Below are 21,204 nucleotides of genomic sequence, written 5' to 3' on the forward strand. Positions count from 1 at the left end.
CCCGCTAACCCAACCCATCGTATCCTACACACCAAGACTGGTTCACTACTTTCTCATGTCTCACTTACGACATACTCTTTCCTTGGCCCGTCTAAAGCCGCGCAAACCATGGACAACTCTCCAACTTGGCAGAGCGTACCGTCGACTACTGCTTTAGATTGACTATAGATCCAGCGAGTTACGCACGTACCCCAACTCATCTAGAGTCTGGAGGACGTGAGTTGCGGCGTGCAAAGCCACCCGTAATATTTCCTCACGCTGTGCATCGTCCCTGTTCCATTTTTTTTCCATTCATGTCGTCTGTTGATGCATGTCGGTCTATTATTTTGTGTAAATTGCTATACACGTATCTGGTTGACTATAAATTTAAACATATTCCTGGGTGGAGATTCAAAAATGCGCGAGTATCGTTCGGGTGGTGCTTGCGAGCCGAGCAAGCACTCAACACTCAATTCCAGTCAATGCTCGAGTTAACATTATATTCAAAAAAGTCTAACCATATGATATGTAATGATAGATAAAGGATATATAGGGATGGGTAGTGTGAAGGGAACGAGATGAAGAGTGCAGAACCAGGGTGCCAACCAGGGAAAGAATATCTAATCCAGGGTACCAGGGCTAAAGAGACCGGCTGTTCGGTCTTTTTGGCAGGGTCATAAGTTACATAACAGGGTGCTACAAACTCCTTAATGGCGCGATGGTAACGCGAAATCAATCAATCAATCATGCATGCATTGATACACGCGCCGGCTGCAGGTACCCATCAAAAGAGAGTAGAATGAACAGATGGCCTACGATATGCCCTCAACTTCACCATGACCCTCCTACTCTACGCTGTCCTCTTCTGCATTCCATTTGTTGTCGCTTCACTCCCAAGTCTCAACGATACCCATATTCATACACTCGATGTCAATGACTCTTCATTCTGCAATACCAGGACCTTGTGGGACATTCTCTTGAGCTGTTGGTTAACTTTGTTTGCATGCACATGGACTGCCATCCATCCGGACGTTCCGCGTATGGACGAGGGGAAAGTTGCTATTACCTTTCGTCGTCTACTCCTCATGGTTATGGCGTTGCTCGGCCCTGAATTCGTGATCTCCTGGGCCGCATGGCAGTTTTTGTGTGCTCGTCAAGTTGCAAAAGACTTCAATGATGCCTTTGATGCGCAACGCTCCCAGCCCCATGAAGACTGTCAAGTCGTATGGCAGGGCGAGCCGGAAATTTTGTTACTCGACGACATCTCAAATTCAAGCAAAAGTTCAAGCGCAAGTTCAAGCGCAAGTCAGTTACATACTCAGACTATTCAATCAAATAGAAACTAAGATGAATAGCAGGATGGACACTAACACATGGGTTCTTCGCCTGGATGGGTGGATTCATGCTCTACGTCGATGGTAAGCCGCGGGCCACTCTCACACCCGATGAACTCCTGCAGTTTGTTCGTGACGGATCCGTAGAGATGCCTGTCATCACGGAGGCAGACATAGAAGATCGAAGTAAGGGTGATGTGCTATCCAAATGGGTCGCCATTCTTCAGCTGGTGTGGTTCATCATCCAGCTCATCGCCCGCTACGCCCAGAACCTCCCAGTGACACTGCCTGAAATTGACACCCTGGGTATAGCTGCTCTGACCTGCATTGCCTATGGCTTGTGGTGGAAGAAGCCGAAGGACGTAGGGCGTCCTCATGTTGTTCATTGGAACTCGAAGGCAACTACTCCTCCACCACGCGACAGCTTAGTCAACGAGTACGTCATTGTCATCAATATTCCTGGCAGAACTTGTTCTGATTTGCCTGCATTCTATGTAGCAAAAGACAAAGTGCATTGTTAATCATTCGGTCTCTACTATTTGACCGTGGGCCCGGGGTCCGATGGTCTAGTGGCCTGACTCGGGGACAGATCATAGTCGCCATTATCGGAGGCATCAGTGGCATGCTGTTTGGAGGGATACATTGCCTGGGCTGGAATTTCTTGTTTCCGAGACACGCAGAGCAGACATTGTGGCGTGTGGCTTCCATTGCGATAGCATATTCATTTGGAGTGATTTTGACATCCTATTTTAAGGAGAGGCTGTCGATACGCTTTATGCGGCGTAGTTCTGCGAAGCCTCAGAGATATGGAGTTTTCACTTTAGTGGTCTATTACATTTCTGCACGTCTTACTCTAATTGTACTTATGATGCTGAGCTTACGATCACTACCCTCCTGGCGCATACGATGCGGTAGCTTGGACAAGTTTCTTTCCACATGCAAATTTGTAGTTTCATTACATCGCTGTAACAGAGTATGTAACTCGCCTGAGTCTTCATCGATCGCTGTTGAAATCGAAAGTGCGAATACGACTCAGTTAAGTTCGAACTTAATAATCAACAGGCCGCTGTTCCACTTGCAAACCACACGAACAATGCTCGATCTATCGAGAGGCTGTCACATGGATATGAGTGAATAGCGAACAGTTCGATCGAAATGCGGCTGTAACAGCATATGGATATGCTGCGTGCGTGCATGCCATCGCATCGAGGGATGGAAAAGAGCATTCCTGGAATAGTTTATGAACGCATGTGAGCACCATGCCAATCTACTCACTTCGTCTGTATGACTGTGTAGCCACGGCGGCTCCAAAGGGAACTCGGATATGAAGAAGGCATATTCTCCACCAAAGACAAATATGAACATATGCACACTGACACAACGAGAAACGGGATTGGGGAGATTGGGGCCACTTAGTGAATCGTTCTTTGTGTGGCAGCCCAAACGGCATGTCGCAACAGTGAGTCATGTTTCTGCTTTCACTTTGATATCATGGTTGATGGTGCAATTGTACCTAGTTCGGAGTCAATCAGTACAGTTGTTTTTGGACAAATTTTTGTGCTGCTCAAGCAATGGATGTCTGAAAATAATTGATCATGCTTAGTCTCGCTCGTGGTCCACTAAGCTTGAGTTTGAGAGGCTGTCGAAACGAGCGATCGTTGCTGTTAATGATTAATATTGGGAGGCCGTACGAAGATGGAACGCACTGCGCAGCTTGAATCTGTTCATCTAACATTGACCTCGAAGGCTAGCTCATGGATCCTTCTCGATATATGTGATGGAGCCAATGAGACGCCACTTCGTTGCCGATCGTGATCCGTGACAGACGTGTCATTTTCTGGTATGTGGCTAAACTCCAAGGTCACATAGGAGCGCGCGTTATGACGAAAGTGAAAAAGGTGGCAACAAAGATAAAGTATGATAAAGAGGTTTCATGACACTGCCTGCGCAGTACTTTCCATCAAAGAGCAGCGTGGGGAGCTCGAGAGTGATTTATTCATTGAGCAAGTGTTGGATGAGGTGCAAGGGACACGGTTGACGAGGAAGAACGTTAGTACCTTGATAGTTGTTTCGTCAACACTGTCCCTTGTCTCCGAGGGAGTATATAGTCGTCTTGGTATGCCATGGATTGACTTGATGTCGTCGTGATTGTCAGATGGAGACTAAAACCTTAAAGGGAGCTGTGGTGGCAGCCAGCCACGACAAACACCAGGAAATTTGACCAAGCTCATCGAGGTTGCGTCACGTACTGCAGGTTCAAATAATGGATAGAGATCGGAACGACAAGCACTAGGAATTTTGACCAAGTGCACCGAGACAAGAATGAGTATCAATTTCCGACTGATATCTCATCATTGTCTCTACGCACCAGTTTCAGGGTCATGGCGAACCACAGATTCAAATGATGGAGAGGAATAGGAATGAGAAACTAGGAATGTCGGGCGAGCATTGAAGTTGGAGGTTGTGGTGTTGACGAAGGAGGGATAGCCGTGTGGGATTCTGAATGTGAATACCAACTTCTCAACTTCGCCATTGCGCAAGGTCACTGCAGGTTGAAATGATGAAGCGATGACTGAGAGATTGGAATGAAAGACCGAGGATTCGAGCGAGCGTCCTGTGGTGACAAAGAAGAGAATTGTCGATGCCCGGTGACAGGTTATGATAAAATGGTCGTAATCAATCGAATAAGCTCTTGCAGGTTCTGCCTAAATTTCTGCCATCTGACAGCAATAACGATTCTGCCAAATTCATCAGAATTATACCCATTAGTATACGCAGGATATAAAAGCTGGCCGTCGTCCTATAGTGTTCCCCCGTCCTCAGAGAAATCATTCGAAATTCCCCTCAGAAGATTCTATATCACCTCGCACATAAAATGCGTTTCTCCTTCCTCGCCATTGTTGTTGATTTGACAGCATCTATGTATGTCAGCGCGGTATGTGGCCCAACAGCTTGCAAAACACAGAAAGATTGCTGCAAAAGCTATGTTTGTGGAATTGAAGTGAGTATGAGCAGGTCGCTGTACAACCAGGATTCAACCACACGACTCACCTGCGCGTCTTAGAATGGAGTTTTGACCTGCATGGCGGAGCCGGCAGTCCGAACGGCACGTCGCAACAAATTCGAACCACAACCTATCGTCCGCCATAATGACGAGAATGAGCATCAACTTCTCAACCTCGTCGATGCGCAGGGTCACCAAGGCGAACTGCAGGTTCGCGATGAGTCAGAGATCAGGATGAGAGTCCGTGGATTCGAGCGAAAGTTGACGAAGAGAGTTATCAATACCTGCCCAATTCTACATATGGAGTCCGGACCTAAAGAAACGATCCTCTAAAGTTCTTCTTGATCATGTGCATGAGAACTCGCAAGATTCAGCACAGCAGCTGATGGGTAAAGGTAACAGAGGCCGCATCAGACTTGACAAGGTGGGGTCGAGGCTTGCCACAGTGAGACAATACTTCACACTGCCAGCTGAAAACCAACATTAGATCGATGATCAGAGGCAATGCAATACAGCACCGTGACAAGATGCACACAACATTCCAAAGTAGTACGAACGCGGAGGGCACTGTAACATTAGTGAGAGGTGAATGCAGCCGCACTCCAGGGCCTATCATGATGGCGCTAGATCAGTTCAAAAATCACACACACAAAACTCTCTCACACACATACTACATACGAAAACACACACACACACACACACACACACACACACACACACACACACACACACACAGATGGCCTAAACACTCACACTGGTCTTGTATTGTAGAAAATTCAGTACGTTTCAAGTTAACCATGTTGTCCTAGCTAACGGGTCTTGAATCATTACTACTACCACCCTTTCATCCTTCATTCCAAAATCAACATCCCCACCCAACAGCCGCGGCCCAGGAACCCGCCTCAATCTGGTTTCTCATAGCCAGCTTGCTCGCAACCCTTGATATATGCAAAGCGAGTGGTGAAAAGGCCGTGGAGATCGAGCCTGTTAGATTCAAGAATGCTGTTTTTAGGTGGGTTTTTATTTTATTTTATTTTCGGAGTGGGTTTTTGCCTTCGGTGATTTTTGGTTTGAACTTTGGGGCAGGAGTTTCGGTCGTTTCTACTTGCGTTCGTTTTCGTCGAGTGGTGCACCACATCGACCTCCACTAAGAGGCAGAGACGATTGGAGGATGCGGGGACTTTTGCTTTCGTTTACATACCGTGCGTCTTCGTTCTAAGTTTTTGGAATTCGCTTTTGATATCTTTCTTGCGGATCGTGGTCTTGCATTTCTTATCCCTCTCTTGTCTCGTTCTCCTCCCCCGTTTCTTCCTTTAGTACAACCGCCCCTTTTCAACGCATACACAATGCATACTAACATCCCCGCTAACCAAACCCATCATATCCTACAGGGCACCAAGACCGGTTCACTACTTTCTCGTGTCTCACCCACAACTTACTCTTCATTTGGCCCGTCTGAAGCCGCGCAAACTATGGACAACTGCCTAGCTTGGTGGGACCACTGCTCTAGATTGACTATAGATCCAGCGAGTTACGCACGTACCCCCGACTCATCTAGAGTCTGGAGGATGTGAGACTTAGGAAATGCAGATGAGTTCCCGAAATGCATCGATAACTTGAAGCATACAATGTTTGTGTAGCAAGGTTGCTGCCGGCGATGCTCGGCTTTGCCTAGTTTAAGTACGTTCCAAGAAAACCCCATCGGACTAAATAAATATTTGCCTCTCTGACTTCCAGCGCTAATCCTGCCACATCGTGTGGGTCTCGTTCAACGGTTCAGAGCTCCTTTCTACCATATGATCATAATTTGGCGAATCAGCTTGTCATGAAGGCATTGACCGTGACTGGTTTCCCCGAGTCGGTTTATGACCACGCTACGCCTATGAAAAGTTCGTGGACAGTTAGACCATGTCTTAAAATCTGGAATATTAAGCCAACCTACGTTCTCCCGAACATTATGCGTACCATTCCTTGCGCCAAATGCCTAACATTTCCATATAGCGCTGGAGTTGCCTCTCATCCCCCTTCGCACATGACAGCCTCTTTCCAGTTGTTATCAGGTTCGTCAGAACGAAATACACACAACCCAAAGTCGATGAGCACCACTCGTCTAGGGTGATTGTTGGATACGACAATGTTGCTTGGACGCATATTCGTATGGATGATACCGAAAGACGCGAGGGTGCTCACGGCCTTCACGAGTTCCTGGTATGCTGAACTAGGGACTGAATGGGGGTCTTGGGTGTTTGCGAGGTTCTCGCCTGGGATGTATTCCATGAAAAGCACCCGTGGAGATATGGCGCGACCTTCACCGTGGCCTGAAACGACTCGACCAGAACCATAGAGCCGGGGGATGGTAGAGTCTTGAAGGTGTCCAAGGCGTCTGTAGGATTCGACTTCACGTGCAAACAAATCCTCATACTCGCAGTAATAGGTTTCTTCCCACAATGAACCGTCCAAAAACTCTCTCTCCCACTGAGGGACTCTGCTATAGTTGTCGCCCGGTGCGAGTGCACGACGGTCAGCTGCGGCCTTTTCATTCGCAGCAGACCAAGGGATGGGACATTGTCTTGGGAGTGGGTTTGTGCGCTCGTAGTTGAAACGAGGGTCGAATATTTTCGCTATTAGTGGATTGGGGAAGCCAGCTCTGACAGGGACATCCTCGATTTCGACGAGTAAGACCTGGCATTTTGTGAAAGGGGTAAATGCCTTGCGGATGAGAGCAGTGCATATGAACGAGGATTTCTCGTCGTTGAATAGAGATATCTGCAGTTGGAGGCGACCTCCTTGTATGTAAGGCTCTTTTACCATCGTCGCACAGGAGCTTCTAATCGTTTAGGGGCTTTGTGAAGCTGGTCGAACTTTTATAAATTATTGTTCCCAACTTGGGCCGCTTTTGCTCAACCTTTATATTTTCTGTGATCTTGACTTTGATTCACGTGAGGATTGACATTCGAACGTGCCAGTGTCTGACGCGTCTGAAAATTGCTTCACGTATATCCACCGCCATACTACTGTCCCAGACCCTTCATACAACTGACAACGTTGGATACGGAGCATGATACCAGACGAACAATGTGTTGCACTGTTATTGTGCTCAATGTTCGCGCCATAAAGATGGATCTATGTATCAGACCTGATAGGTCATTGCGAAGCACCTCAAGAAACACGGTCCTGGGCCAAAAGCTCGAGGGCATGTGCAAAAATCAGTGCCATCAACTCGTCATCCTCAAGCAAGACGAAACGACAGGTTCGAAAAAAAGCCCATAAGACCACAACCAAATTAGTTTGCAGCAACCACTGAATGACAGCAGCGAGCGAAGACAATAGTAAAATATGGGTACATGCGAATTCCAGACGGACGGACGATGAGAATGGTATGAGACGGACGACGGTCTAGGAAACTCGACGGCTGCCTCAGCTATATGTACTGAACTGTTCCTCACCATGCCCCACCCTATTTGCAGGAGGCACAGCAAAGCCGGAGGCAACACATACGAGTTCATACCCCCGACGATTCCAATATTAGCAGACGGAGCAGAGCTACACGAAAACGTGCTCTCTGTTGGATACTGCAACCCGAGTTGGCCGTATGAGACATCTGTGTAGGGAAACGTGCTGTCCTGCGGGAATGACGGATAGTATCATGTGTAGGAGTATTGGTTGGATTCTGGGCGAAATGGTATGCGTTGAACGAGGACGTCGTTTCTACGGACGTTGGTATGAGGAGCTATATCGATATTGTTCTGGATATGACTGTGCGGCACTCCTTGGATGGTAGGTATACTGGGCTTGCGGGTTGCTATGGCAGGCTCCGTGGGACCCAGATAGGTGTTGGCCCTAGTTTCAGGCGGGAACTACGTCAGTATCTCGTCAGAAACATTCGAGGTAAAACGTCTAATTACAGGATTGTACCGAAACGAAGCCTCGCTCGTTCGTAGACCCGAAGAGCCAGGGTTCTTTGCCGTATCCAGGGTGCGTACTTCCACGGGTGAAACAGTGTAAGCAGGGGAAGAGCACCTGGTTCCTGTGTTCCCTGTGTTGGTAAGCAAACGAAGACGGGCGATCTCTGGCTAGACTGTATGTTCAGACCGGACATGCGTATCTCGAAGTTGGATGTACTGTAATGTAAAAAAAAATCAAGGAACGAACATATTGATCATAAAAGCGCAGCGTGCCAAGTTGAACTGTATGAGTCCTCCGTGTCCTGATCTGCCTCATTACGAGGAAACGCCCATGTGTGCACATTCCCAGGGGATTCTGCATCCGGTGAGACATGTGGAGGCGACGCAGATGTCGAAGCGCCAAACTGGAAATCAGGATTTGGTAGGGGTCCAGGAACAGGAAACGGAAGCGCTCTGGAGCTCATTGTAAAGCGGTTGACCAAGAGCCGGCGTGGCACATGTGAGGACGGAAACGATGGACGAATCTCCGGTACAAGGGAGGAGCGAGAATGCGTAAAGACATGGCGCTCTGAGCCAAAGAACGGCGGGGGTAAGGGCTGTAGGAAGCAGAAGAGCCGTAACTTGTCGCATGTATGCTTGGCCCACTGAGGTCGGACGGTGGACGGGCCATGGACTGACCTGATCCTGCAGGAGATATGGGCGGCCTGAAAAAGATTGCATCATTCTTCTGCTCTGCAACGCATGCGAACAAATGATGTATGAACCTAAGAAGATTGACGTCAAGATCTGCGTCTATTTGGGAAGTGGGTAGACGGCTGGTTGGCATCTGCACTTGGCATGAACATGGTGATTAGCAGCGACCCTCTGCGTGCGTTCAGAAGGTCGTTATTGTCCCGCCAAGTCGAGTCTGCTTGTAAAGGACCAACATAAGGGTGAATTTCGGCAGGGGTGGCCCAGGTTACGGGGCACAGGAAGAGAGAAGGAAAACTTCGTGAGGACTTTCAGCTATAAACTACCGCTCCACCGGGTGTGGCTCTGATGAAGGCGGTTGATCGGCCTCTGCAGGGTCCGTGAGTTTTCCCGTGGGGGTGGAAGAATTGGAAGTCATTGGAGGAGGTGTCCCTGGAAGACTGAGACCTTAGAGGAGAGTGAGCAGAAGGAGAATCCTGCTGAGTCGAGTCCTGAACTCTTTTACGAAGAGCCTTGTCCTTTGCACGCCTAAGAGAGAATAAATCAGTTGAATTACAAAAAAAAATGAGAAGAGAGTGCGACATACACGATCCGAAACCACACCTTTTGTTGGCACACGAGATTAAGAAGTGAGAACGCGACAAATTGGCGTCAAAAATGATAGAGCGCATGTGCTTGATGCATCTGGAGGCTGGTTTCATTCACATTGGTAGTCAGATTGGGATGGCGAGGAATGGGGGTGCAAAGATGGCAGGTAAAGTCCCAAACGTCGCGGAGGCGAGCGATAGAGGAATCAGGAAGTGGTGACTGGGTACCGTGTCTCAGATGCGAGCGCTTGAGCTAGTTCTTTGTGATGGCCGTTCATCTGCCATTCAAGGGCGCAAATATTTTTAAACAGCATTAGCCTTACTTGCTGTGACAATCTCACTGCGTGCGCCTCTAGATTGTGCTCACATGGACGCGCTTGGCGCTTCTTGATGGGTGGATAGAAGTGGAAGCAGGGTCCTCCATTAATCTAAAATTAGCATCCCCGCCCAACCTCAATATGGCCAGTTTGTTCGCAACCTTGATTAACGTTTGAATCACAGTACTCCCGCAGCTGAGCGCTGCTGAGGTATGTTTGACATTGCATCTGGTATAGTTACAGACGCTGACATTACACCCTAGCTAGTCTCTCCGTTAACTTTTGGGTACTACTTAATGTCATAGCGTTGATTCATACTCCCGCTGAGTTAGTCTCTCCGTTCTAGCGCACATGAGCTTCCCTAAGGCACGGAGATGCTGCAACGAATTTGCAAATACCGAGCCATTGGCAGATACCAACCAATGATAGCCCATGGCAGTGTTTGTGATGACACTCCGCTCCTATATATACACAACTTGCGAGATATCAATCCATTGTCGCTATGCCATCTACATTCACTCACGAATTCAACGCGCCTGCTTTCAAGGGAAAGGTGTCCTTTAACACCGGTCTCTTCATTAACGGCCAGTTCCTGGATGGATCAGACAATACCACCATTGAGTATGATCTACACTTGTCGCTAATCGATCACTTCTTACTTATCTCAATAAATTTAGTGTCATCAACCCAAGTACGTTCTGTTGACGTTGATATTCATCATCTTACATGAACTCGATGCACAGCAAATGGAAAGGTAACAACATCAGTGTCCGAGGGTACGCCCAAGGATGTCGACCTTGCCGTCGACGTTGCGCAGACAGCCTTCGACACCACCTGGGGTCTTCATGCGCCCGGTGCTCAGCGTAGCATTTTGATGTCAAAGCTTGTTGCACTCATGGAGAAAAATGCCGACGAGCTGGCTGCTCTGGAGGCATTGGACAATGGTTAGCATCCGGACCAATTAGCAGGCATCTGAATCGTTAACCAATAATCGCCAGGCAAGACTTTCAATTGGGCAAGAAATGTCGATGTTGCTGGTTCCATCGATTGTATTCGCTACTATGCTGGTTGGGCTGATAAAATTACTGGTCAAGTACAAGAGGTCTGAAGCTTTCCAACAATCAACTTCGCTCATTTGCTGACAATTACGCAGACCACCGAGGACAAGCTCACCTACAGTCGCCACGAGCCCATTGGTGTCGTTGTAAGCGCACCTATCTCAGCTCCCAAATCTTCCTCTTATATCCGTCTAATAGGGTCAAATCATCCCATGGAATTTCCCATGTGCGTACATATTAGTCGCTTGAGGTGTCATGCACTCACTCTTCGCTTCGCAGTGCTCATGATGACCTGGAAAATTGGTCCTGCTCTTGCATGCGGCAACACTGTCGTTCTCAAACCTTCAGAATTCACACCCTTGACTGCCATCCGAATGTGCCACCTTATCAATGAGGCTGGCTTCCCGCCTGGAGTAGTCAACGTCGTCACTGGTTATGGAAACACTGTCGGTAATGCCATCTCTTCGCATATGAAGATAGAGAAAGTCGCCTTCACTGGCTCAACTCTTGTTGGTCGCAAGATCATGGAGGCTGCTGCGAAGAGCAATCTCAAGAACGTCACCCTCGAGCTTGGCGGAAAAAGTCCAAACATAATCTTTGATGATGCAGACATCGAACAAGCTGTCAACTGGGCTGCATTTGGTATCTTGTGAGTATAAGGTGCTGTCATGCGAACTACACTTATATTTCACCCACCAGCTGGAACCACGGTCAGATATGTACCGCAGGTTCGCGTATCTACGTGCAAGAAGGCATCTATGACGAATTCTTCAAGCGCTTCATGGAGAAAACTCGGTCGCTCAAGGTCGGCGACCCATTTGCCCCTGACACTTTCCAGGGTCCTCAGGTCTCAGAGATTCAATTCAACGTACGTCGTGAAACACTTCCGTAACAGTCTCTCTGTCTAATGCACGTTCCAGCGTATCATGTCTTACATTGAGTCCGGAAAGGCAGCTGGTGCCAAGGTTGAGATTGGTGGTGAGCGTCATGGAAGCGAGGGTTATTTCATCAAGCCCACCATCTTCACCAATGTTGACCCATCGATGAAGATCGTCCAAGAGGAGATTTTCGGTCCTGTTTGTGTTCTCATCAAGTTCAAGGATGAGGAAGATGTGATCAAGCAGGCAAATGACACGTCCTACGGTCTTGCTGCGGCTGTTTTCACCCAGAACCTGAACCGCGCTATCAACACCGCGCACAGACTCAGGGCTGGAACTGCATGGATTAACTGCTTTAACTCATTCAACTCCAATGTACCATTCGGCGGTTTCAAGCAGAGCGGTATCGGTCGTGAGTGTGGCGACTATGCCCTAACTAAGTGAGTGTTGCGTCCATGGTATATCAGCACATACTCATATGCTCTCAGTTACACATCAGTGAAGGCTGTCCACGTCAACCTCGGCCACAGGATGTGAGCTAGAGAAATGACATTTAGCAGGGTGCAGGTTTGAGCCTAATGCACGTGTAGTATCTTGAAATCTCATTGTATTTCCTATCATGTTACAACAATTGACGCATGTAAATTTCGAATTTTCATTAGTGGAAGAGATCAAGAAAGGTTCAGAGAACAAAACATAGCGCACTAGAGCTTGGGCCTTAATGACAAGAACTTCGGGGACTCCTCTGATTTCACCATTCCCGCTTTGACTGGCTGCTGTAAGTCCCAACATAGTATTTTCTATTGATTGAAGCGTGAAGAACGAATAGTCGATGAACTAATCGTAGCACGAATGGGCGGTTTCAAGCGATGGGTCTGTATGGTTCATCGAGTTTTTTACATAGGACGGTCGAGAAAGGGACGACGAACTCACAAAACTGTAAAGGGCACAAAGCCTCTAGCAACGCAGATCTATTGCCATAGAGACCCAAAGTTTGAACCAAAGGCGAGACACCGCACGCTAATGAGCCAGCTATCGATTCTTGAGGGGTAGTGAAAAGTGAGACGAGCCTGGCGTTCGGGATGAGCAGACAAATGATCAAAATGACAAGCGACCCCGAACACCATCCTCGTCGGGGTCATCTGCCTGCCACGCTGGTAGAACATGGTTCCACCAAGTTCTGCCGGGAGAACTGCTTCACAGCAGTTCTCCCTACAACACTGGTTCTACCTAAATCACTATGCCAAACAGGATCTAGGCTAAGTTATTTTTCCCGAGTATTATAAGAGCAAGTCACTTTCCTCAGTCCCGTTTGTAGAGCACCTCAACAGTTCATCCCTCGCATAAACAATGCTTTTCTCCGGCAAGTTCCTCACCGTTATTGTTGCGCTGACAACAACTATGATGTCTGTCAGTGCGTGCACGCATGATGGCCAGCTTTGCACCAAGGCCAGTGACTGCTGCCAAGAAGTGCCGTTCTGCGTTACCCTGGTAAGTAGGAGTATTTTGCTTTCACTTGATGATGACTCACCCTTTGGGCCTCGCAATATCAGACGAGTGATATTCATGTGTGCCAGTCAACTACCAAAATACCCTGTAGGTATAATATATCAATATCTAACATTGTAGAAGGCTGATGTTATATCAGAGCCTGTGGTCCATAGACTATGATGTATCTCCTACGTATCACATAGACCGTAATACATCAACTCTCTGTCCTGTATGTATCACCTTCCTATTGTTCAAACTTCAAGTAGTGCTGCCGTGGTCCGGTTCGGGTTTTTTCTGGTCCGAACGCGAACCAAACCATAAATTTTTCAAAGTACAAACATTGATACTAGAATTCAAACGTTCAGCGCTGCCCGGTGAAACTGATGCGCAGATATGCTTAAATAATATTGCGGGTAACGGAGGGTACAGAAAGGGTACAAAAAGAGCTCGAAACATGGACAGCGACCCGAAAACATGGTGGACAGTGACTCGGATTGAACATTGTAGAAAATTCGGACTGTACGGGAATCTAATAAAGCCGTCCTTCGCAGACGAATCTGTTCCATGTATCGCTAGTAACCTAGATAATGATTTAGAAAGGTGTCTATTGAGGAACTGAATGGCTCGAGAACTTCACCTTTGAACGCGTGGCTCGTGGCATCTGCAATGAGAGCTTGCCAGAGGTTTGAAGGATGATGGACTTGGGAGGGTATTGGCAAATGAGCTAAAACCAGTTTGACCGGGAGTGCGCGACGTTCAAATTAGAGCTGAATCATGAGCAGAGCGCTCGAATATGGTGTCGTGTAGAATAGATTCAGGCGCTGGGAAGCACCAACTGCTCGCTTGATGGGATGGGATACATTCTGGAGGCTTTGAAGACAAGATTCGGCCGCATGTATGCACTGCAGAGGCTCTGGGGGCCTACGGTATCTAGGACGGCGGGTATGGCTGGAGGGTTCGTGCCTGGACATCTATGGAAACAAACAGGTTGACGCAGTGAAGCAGCATAAAACGTACAAAACACGCACCTCTGTAGCTTAGAGCAAGATACCCACAATCCCTCCAAAGTCCACCTCGACCGGCGCGCCTAACGCCATCCACCTGCGAGAGTTCGACAGCGTCTGGAATACGTTGCGTGTGTGCATGCCATTGAGGGATGGAAAAGGGTAGCCCTGAAATATTTTATGAACGCATGTGAGTATCATACTAATCTACTCATCTCGTCAGTATCTCCATGTAGCCATAACGGCTGCGCACGCTCGACTCCATGGCTCGTTTGGAGGACAAGGATTGGGAGGTTTCAGTGACTGGCAGTAAGTTTAGTCGATGCGCACGCACTCACCGTCTGGGAGCACCACAGCATTTTCACGATGCCCAGGAGGATCGTTGCCTCGCATCGATTGAAATGCCGTCAAAATTTTTCATTCATTCTGCCACCTGGCACACCGGCAGAACTGCTTGAAAATAGTACATCATCTTCGATCCAGCCACAAACATGAAATGCTAGAATAAGGACGATCGACGGCTACAAGACCATCTTGTCGTAAGGCTGGCGATGAGTTCGACGGGGAATTGTGATCGATACAGGTCACTTTGGCAGGGTAAACACGTTTGAATGCACTCAGGCTGAGTTGTAGTTGGGACTTGAGACGGAGGATATGTTGCTTGGAGCAGGGAAAATACTAGGTGTGATTCTGCTATCGAATCCGAGGGTGCACGGCCGGACTATATGCATTTACTGGCTCAATGGCCAAAGTGAGGATGCGTGATGGACACCTGCTAATGGATGCAGAGCCCTTCAGTCGTTTTTCGCGTAGAACTGACTGGCACGGGGACTAGGAAAATGCTGCGCCACTACTGCGGTATTTGCCGCAACGTCCCTTTTTGAAACTTGAGCTGTTTGCACACTTGTAAGTTGTCACTCACAGTACATTAATGTGATAGCGTGTTCATTCGGTTTGTCAATTTTAATGTTTGTCTAAATATTGTCAATGCAGGTGCGAGTATGCTTAAGCCTTCGACCTGGCAGCACAGTGATGACAGTAAAATTCAAACCGATCACCCTCCGATATGTCGAAAACACACCACAAGGACATACGTACATGTACTCAACGAAACAATGACCTATAGATACGGTGCGCTCATCGTATATGCATATACTTTTCAGGAGCCTCGGACCCGATGAAGAAACGTCCAATGGACGCGTGCACGTGCAAAGGTTAGCCAAGCTCCCGAGTCCCAAGACATCCATCGACAACCATCTGCCGTGTAGTGCATAGAACCGCATGGTTATATTAGCATGCTGTTCCTCTTTTGTAGTTTCGGAGGAGCCATCCAGAATATGTATGTCTCATTGCCATATTTCGAAGTGGATGATACGAACTAACACATCGGCTCAGTTCTTCCATTTCTATGGCTAACGCGAGATCACCATACATGGCCGCGCCGTCTCACAATCCCAGGCTAACGCTGACCAGTTACTATTACTAACATTCCGATATGAGTCACCCCTCCGGCGGGACTGGGAACGCATCTGTAATTGAAACACATCGAGACTGCACATATGGATGGCTAAGTAAAGATGTTGCATTTTAGGCACAATGATACATCCAATGCGGTGTTCACGGAGACGCTTAGATGGGGTGTGCCTGTCCCGCTCAGTGAGTATTCTGCTTCGTGTGGGTGAGTTAGGGTTGATCAACATCTTCTTTCGCCTCTCAACTCATCCATCCATCACATCGCCTATCCACAACGCCACCCCGCGCACGCCAGGCCTCCACATAGACTAACGCAAGCAGACGCCTACTAAGGCATGCACATCCCACAAGGATCTCTCGTATTCGGGAATATATGGGCTATTATGCATGATCCTGGGTTGTATCAAGATCCGGAGGTGTTTGAGCCTGGGGGGTAGTTGGCGGATGCGATCATGGGTGTGATGGGGGTGGGGAGGAGGCTGGGAAGGAAAGATATCCCAGAGCGTTTGCGTTTGGATTTGGGAGGTGGTGAGTGAATTTTTGATTTTGATTGCATATTATCATCGTGACATCCCACCATCTTCTTGTTCCGTTCATCGTTCATCATCTCTTTACATTTTCTCATTCCTATAATCCAACTCATCCATCCCAAATCCAAAACTAACCAAAACATACCCACACACACAACAGCTGCTGCCTAGGAACCCACCTCGTCGAATCTTCGATATGGCTCTTAATTACCAGCATGAGTGTGAAATGGAAGAAGACTCTGTACACTCTTTATCGACCTATTCGGTGTTATCTCGATGCCCAATTTGCGCGTGCTGGAAGCTCACTTCAGTTTCAGAAGTTACCGAGTATCGAGTCCCCATGAATTGTTGGAGGCATTTTTGGCACGGTCAAAGTGATCCCTGGAGAGACTGGTTGGCAACAATGTCAGATGTGGAGCTAGCGGAATACGTTGCCCTCATTCCTTTCCTCGACGTGGTAGTCGATCCCAGACTGTTTCAAGGCTGTATACTGTGATACCACGATTGATTGTGTATAATTCATGCACATATAAATTCCAAGTACTTGGCCTGACGTCGACAGAAGGATGAACTGAATAGAATTACTGCGGCTCTGCAATCAAATCGGACTGATGAATAGGATATTCGCAAAGCCATCAGTTCATCAGGCCGAAATATCCTAGAGAAACCAGACTAGTCGCGGAGCTGTCTTTAGTTTGTCGCCACGAATTACTAACAATCGCCTTGAAGTCTGCCTTACCACCGTCAACTGAGGCTTCGTTCTGACAATCCTAAGAATGGAATCAGACGCTAGTTGAATCGAGGTACAATACCACTGCCCTCATCAGGAACACAAGTACAATATACACGGCAGGTTACGACTATTTTCGTATCGCTAGATCAGCCCGAAGGTCAGTACTCAAGCTCGAAGTGTTGAATAGCGCAGGCTGCGACCTCGCACAAGCACCTCGACAGCAGGTCTGCACTTCCAACTCTCTAACTGCACAAGCAAACGAGTGAAGGAGGTGCGTACTTGTCTCTCTCCAGCTCCAGAAGTAAATGAGCTGAAACGAAGTCTATTCATCAACATGAGAGCAACTGTGGGACTACGTTACCGTGGGCCCTACTTTCAAACAAAGTTGTGACATACGACGCCATAACAGTTCTGGCAAGTACTAGGCAGGAGTCACTAGCTCAGCTTCTCGCGTGGTGACCGGGGGGGATAGGTTCTGCCTAAACCACATTTTTTGTGAGTATAAGAGCAAGTCATCTTCCTACCGTCCACTTCACTCCAAAGAAATTTTTCGAGTGTCTCAGCAGTTCACACCACCTCGCACGAACAATGCGCTTCTCCTTCCTCACCGTTATTGTTGCACTGACAATATCTATAATGTCTGTCAGTGCGTGTCAGGGAGAGGGAGAGAGTTGCACCACATACAATGACTGCTGCGACAAACAGATGTCCTGCGTTCCAATTGTAAGTAGGAGTAGTTTGCTTTGCATCAAATTTCCACTGGATGACTCACCTTTTGCGCCTTGTAATATCAGACTCAAGGTACTAAAGTGTGCTATACTCCTTGAGCACCAATGAGGAGGCCGGTAAATTTGTACGTAGTAATGTGACACTGGTGAGTTATGTTTCCACTTTCCTATTGGTGCTGTTGTTGATAGAATAATATGCAGTTCGCTGCTGATTGAGAAATGGATGAAGGCCGGTGCCGCAAAGTGAATAATAAAGTATTTGCGCACGTGTTGTACTTGTAAACAGAACTCGGGTCTACTGTGAAGAAATGGATGATTGGAAGTCCGCTTGTTCTGAAGACAACGTCCCACTGCCGTCTTGCATTCGACCTGTCATAGTCTCGCAAACCATTTTCGCAACACTTTCGATCATGCTCTCCAGGGTGCAACCAGACTCATATAGAATAGTTTGGCCCCTTTGTTTGCGTCGTTTTCAGCGGTTTTTGTATCATCTGCACTATGAAATGCATCGGATTCTACAATTTGTTGCAGTGTGCTAAATGATGAGTCCTAGCAAGTATCACAGGATGCTTTGTGTCCAGTGACGGTGTTGCAATAGCAAGCTAGTCCAATATCACTCATGCAGTCACGCATGGTAATACTGGTGTACGTCTCAATCTACTGTTGTTCCTGTTGTTTACTCACAATTCTGCTAGTCGAGGAGTCGTAAATTTAGTCACGACTGTTTGTGTGAGCCTGTGTGGTGTGCCTGTAACGCTCTCAACTACGTCACACTCAAGGAGACCGCGAGACGGCGGGTACAACCAGAGTCTATTGTCAGCTCTCTTCGATTGAAACATGTATTTCAATTCCCTGTGCCGTCAGTGATATCGATGCATGCACGTGTGTTTGAGCGCCAGCGCTTGAAGCTTACTATGGATAAATTGATCACACAAGTTTGACACAAGTGGAAGTTCGAGCGCTCATATACCTGCGGCAAAGTTCAAAGGTCAGTTACATGCTCAGACTCTTCTGTCAGGCAGGACTGGGATGCAACCGATATTTCATAGGATGGACAATGTCCCATGGGTTCTTCGCATGGATGGTAGATTCATACTCCACGTCAACGGCAAGCCATTCAAGGTCAAGGGCCACTATTACTTCCGATGAACTTCGGCGCTTCCGAAGCTCAGATTCATGGACATAGCTGTTATCGGAGGCGGACTCGGAGATAGAAGTGATTGAGTATCGAATGGCATCGCCATGCTTCAGCTGGTTTAGTTCGTTGTCCAGCTCGTTGCCCATTACGCCCAGAACACTCCAATAACCTTGCTTGAAATCGACACTCTGGCTGTAATCGCTCTGACCTGCATTCAGTACGGCTAGACGATGATTATACTATCCAAGCTGGGCAAATGAATGTATGTCTCGAATCTCATCGTCAGTTTTTTTTTTTAAAAAAAAAGTCCTTTGGGGTCGAAGACCTTATGTCGGCTATAGTCCGGTTCACGGGGGAGCTTACTCCCGCTTATCTATCATTGTCAGACTTGGCGCTTTGATGCAATGACACGGTAAATTTAGATTCCGACTATGGTGGCCTTGAGGCATGCACGGGTGCATGAACGCCAGCGCTTGAATCCGGCTTATCATGCATGAGTCAACACAATGGTAACCCTTCAAAAGGGAGCAGAATGAACAGACGCTATGCCCTCAAATTTACCATGGCCCTCCTGCTCTGCGCTGTCCTCTTCTGCATTCCGTTTGTTCGCGCTTCACTCCCAGGTCTCAACGATACCCATATCCTTACACTCGATGCCAGTGACTGTCCATCCTGCAACACCAGGACCTTGTGGGATATTATCTCGAGTTGTGGCTTAACTTTGTTTGCAAGCACATGGACTGCCATCCATCTGGACATTCCGGATAAGGATGAGAGTATACTTGATACTGTCTTTCGTCGTCTAGTCCTCATGCTTACGGCGTTTCTGGCCCCTGAATTCGTGGTCGCCTGGGCCGCATGGCAGTTTTTACATGCTCGCCAAGTTGCGAAAGCCTTCAATGAAAAATTCAGTTTGAAGCGAGCCCAGCCCTGCGGCTACTGGCGCGCCATATGGCAGAAGCTGGTAAATATGTTAATTGGTGGAAGCAAAAGTTTAGAGGATGGTCAGTTACTTACTCGGACTCTTCAGAAAGGAAGAAACTAACATGAAACTGATGCCTTGACAGGATGGACAGAGACGCACGGGTTCTTTGCCTGGATGGGTGGATTCATGCTCTATGTCGATGGTCGGCCACGAGGCACTCTTACACCCGATGAACTCATGCAGTTTGTTGATGATAAACTCGTGGAGATGCCTGCCATCACGGAGGCAGAGATAAAAGATCGAAGCAAGAGCGATCTGCTATCCAAATGGGTCGCCATTCTTCAGCTGGTGTGGTTCGTCATCCAACTCATCGCCCGTTACATCCAGAAGCTCCCGGTAACACTACTTGAAATCGACACCCTGGGTGTAGCTGCTATGACCTGCATTTCTTATGGCTTGTGGTTGGATAAGCCGAAGGACGTACGACTTCCTTATATTGTTCATTGGAAGGATCCAACTACTCCACTACCTGACAGCTTAGACAGCGAGTACGTCATTGTCATCAATATTCCTGGCAGAACTTGTTCTGATTTGCCTGCATTCTATTTAGCAAAGGACATGGCACATTATCAAGCCTAATGCTACTATTCAACTACAGGGCCCAACAGTCTGATGGCCCTGACTCGGGAAAAGATCACAATCATCATTGGGTGCACCAGTGGGATGGTATTTGGAGCGATACATTGCCTGGGCTGGAATTTCTTGTTTCCTAGACACGCAGAGCAGATATTGTGGCGTGTGGATTCCATTGGGATACCATATACATTTTTGGGGATTTTGAGCTCTTTTCAGATACCTACGATTTCAAATTCTCTGGAAAGGCTTTTGCGGTTGGAATTGATCAACAGACAGACATCGGAAATCCTGCCACCGGAGTTGGTCGATGGACAGACATCAGAAATCCTGCCACTGGATTTTGTCGATGGACAGACATCGGAAAGGCTGCCACCTGGAGTCGGTCGGCAGACAGACATCGGACTCGGAAGGACCACTATCGCGGTTTATTGATGTCCAGAGAGTGATATTGCGCGTACTCATACGCAGTTTGCCATATATTACAATTGCAACATGTGTCATGATCTATTACCTTCCTGCACGTATTTCAATAATTGTACTTATGTTCCTGAGCTTACGATCACTTCCTCCTGGCGCATACGATACAATAGCTTGGACCGAGTTTATTCCACATGTAAATTTGTAGTTTCATTACAATCGCTGTAACAAAGTATGGTAACTTGACTGAGTCTTCATTGATCGCTGTTGAAATCGGAAGTGCGAGTACGACTCGGTCAAGTTCAAACCTGATAATTAACAGGCCGTCGTTCCACTTATATACCATACAAGGACGCTCGATCTATCGAAAGGCTGCC

General features: G+C 47.7%; 6 protein-coding genes across 6 annotated transcripts; 4 read left to right on the forward strand and 2 right to left on the reverse strand.

Annotated features, from left to right (window-relative positions):
• Nucleotides 1-732: 732 nt before the first annotated feature.
• On the forward strand, nt 733-1,834 carry DFJ58DRAFT_889592 (uncharacterized protein; the record flags this gene model as incomplete). The annotated part of the gene is made up of 2 exons (XM_041394720.1): nt 733-1,284; nt 1,338-1,834. The coding sequence occupies exons 1-2, from the start codon at nt 816-818 to the stop codon at nt 1,832-1,834; spliced, it is 966 nt and encodes a 321-aa protein (XP_041242294.1). The 5' UTR covers nt 733-815.
• Nucleotides 1,835-6,327: 4,493 nt separating this feature from the next.
• DFJ58DRAFT_889596 (uncharacterized protein) lies at nt 6,328-7,128 on the reverse strand (the record flags this gene model as incomplete). Its single annotated transcript, XM_041394721.1, has 1 exon — nt 6,328-7,128. The coding sequence occupies one exon, from the start codon at nt 7,126-7,128 to the stop codon at nt 6,334-6,336; it is 795 nt and encodes a 264-aa protein (XP_041242295.1). The 3' UTR covers nt 6,328-6,333.
• Nucleotides 7,129-7,747: 619 nt separating this feature from the next.
• On the reverse strand, nt 7,748-8,789 carry DFJ58DRAFT_795724 (uncharacterized protein). The gene is made up of 3 exons (XM_041390544.1): nt 8,496-8,789; nt 8,223-8,438; nt 7,748-8,157 (listed from the first exon to the last, which is right to left on the reverse strand). The coding sequence occupies exons 1-3, from the start codon at nt 8,684-8,686 to the stop codon at nt 7,962-7,964; spliced, it is 603 nt and encodes a 200-aa protein (XP_041242296.1). The 5' UTR covers nt 8,687-8,789; the 3' UTR covers nt 7,748-7,961.
• A 1,529-nt stretch (nt 8,790-10,318) lies between these two features.
• Nucleotides 10,319-12,289, forward strand: DFJ58DRAFT_746746 (aldehyde dehydrogenase domain-containing protein; the record flags this gene model as incomplete). Its single annotated transcript, XM_041387486.1, has 10 exons — nt 10,319-10,437; nt 10,494-10,507; nt 10,560-10,760; nt 10,815-10,918; nt 10,970-11,020; nt 11,073-11,100; nt 11,154-11,523; nt 11,574-11,742; nt 11,795-12,192; nt 12,241-12,289. The coding sequence occupies 10 exons, from the start codon at nt 10,319-10,321 to the stop codon at nt 12,287-12,289; spliced, it is 1,503 nt and encodes a 500-aa protein (XP_041242297.1).
• A 551-nt stretch (nt 12,290-12,840) lies between these two features.
• Nucleotides 12,841-13,645, forward strand: DFJ58DRAFT_795728 (uncharacterized protein). The gene is made up of 2 exons (XM_041390545.1): nt 12,841-13,243; nt 13,306-13,645. The coding sequence occupies exons 1-2, from the start codon at nt 13,103-13,105 to the stop codon at nt 13,387-13,389; spliced, it is 225 nt and encodes a 74-aa protein (XP_041242298.1). The 5' UTR covers nt 12,841-13,102; the 3' UTR covers nt 13,390-13,645.
• Nucleotides 13,646-19,411: 5,766 nt separating this feature from the next.
• DFJ58DRAFT_914955 (uncharacterized protein) lies at nt 19,412-21,007 on the forward strand (the record flags this gene model as incomplete). The annotated part of the gene is made up of 4 exons (XM_041395415.1): nt 19,412-19,853; nt 19,917-20,322; nt 20,443-20,500; nt 20,548-21,007. The coding sequence occupies 4 exons, from the start codon at nt 19,412-19,414 to the stop codon at nt 20,854-20,856; spliced, it is 1,215 nt and encodes a 404-aa protein (XP_041242299.1). The 3' UTR covers nt 20,857-21,007.
• Nucleotides 21,008-21,204: the final 197 nt, after the last annotated feature.

This window comes from Suillus subalutaceus, assembly GCF_016647625.1.
Source record: "Suillus subalutaceus strain FC151 chromosome Unknown DFJ58scaffold_77, whole genome shotgun sequence".
In the NCBI taxonomy this organism is placed as follows: Eukaryota; Fungi; Basidiomycota; class Agaricomycetes; order Boletales; family Suillaceae; genus Suillus; species Suillus subalutaceus.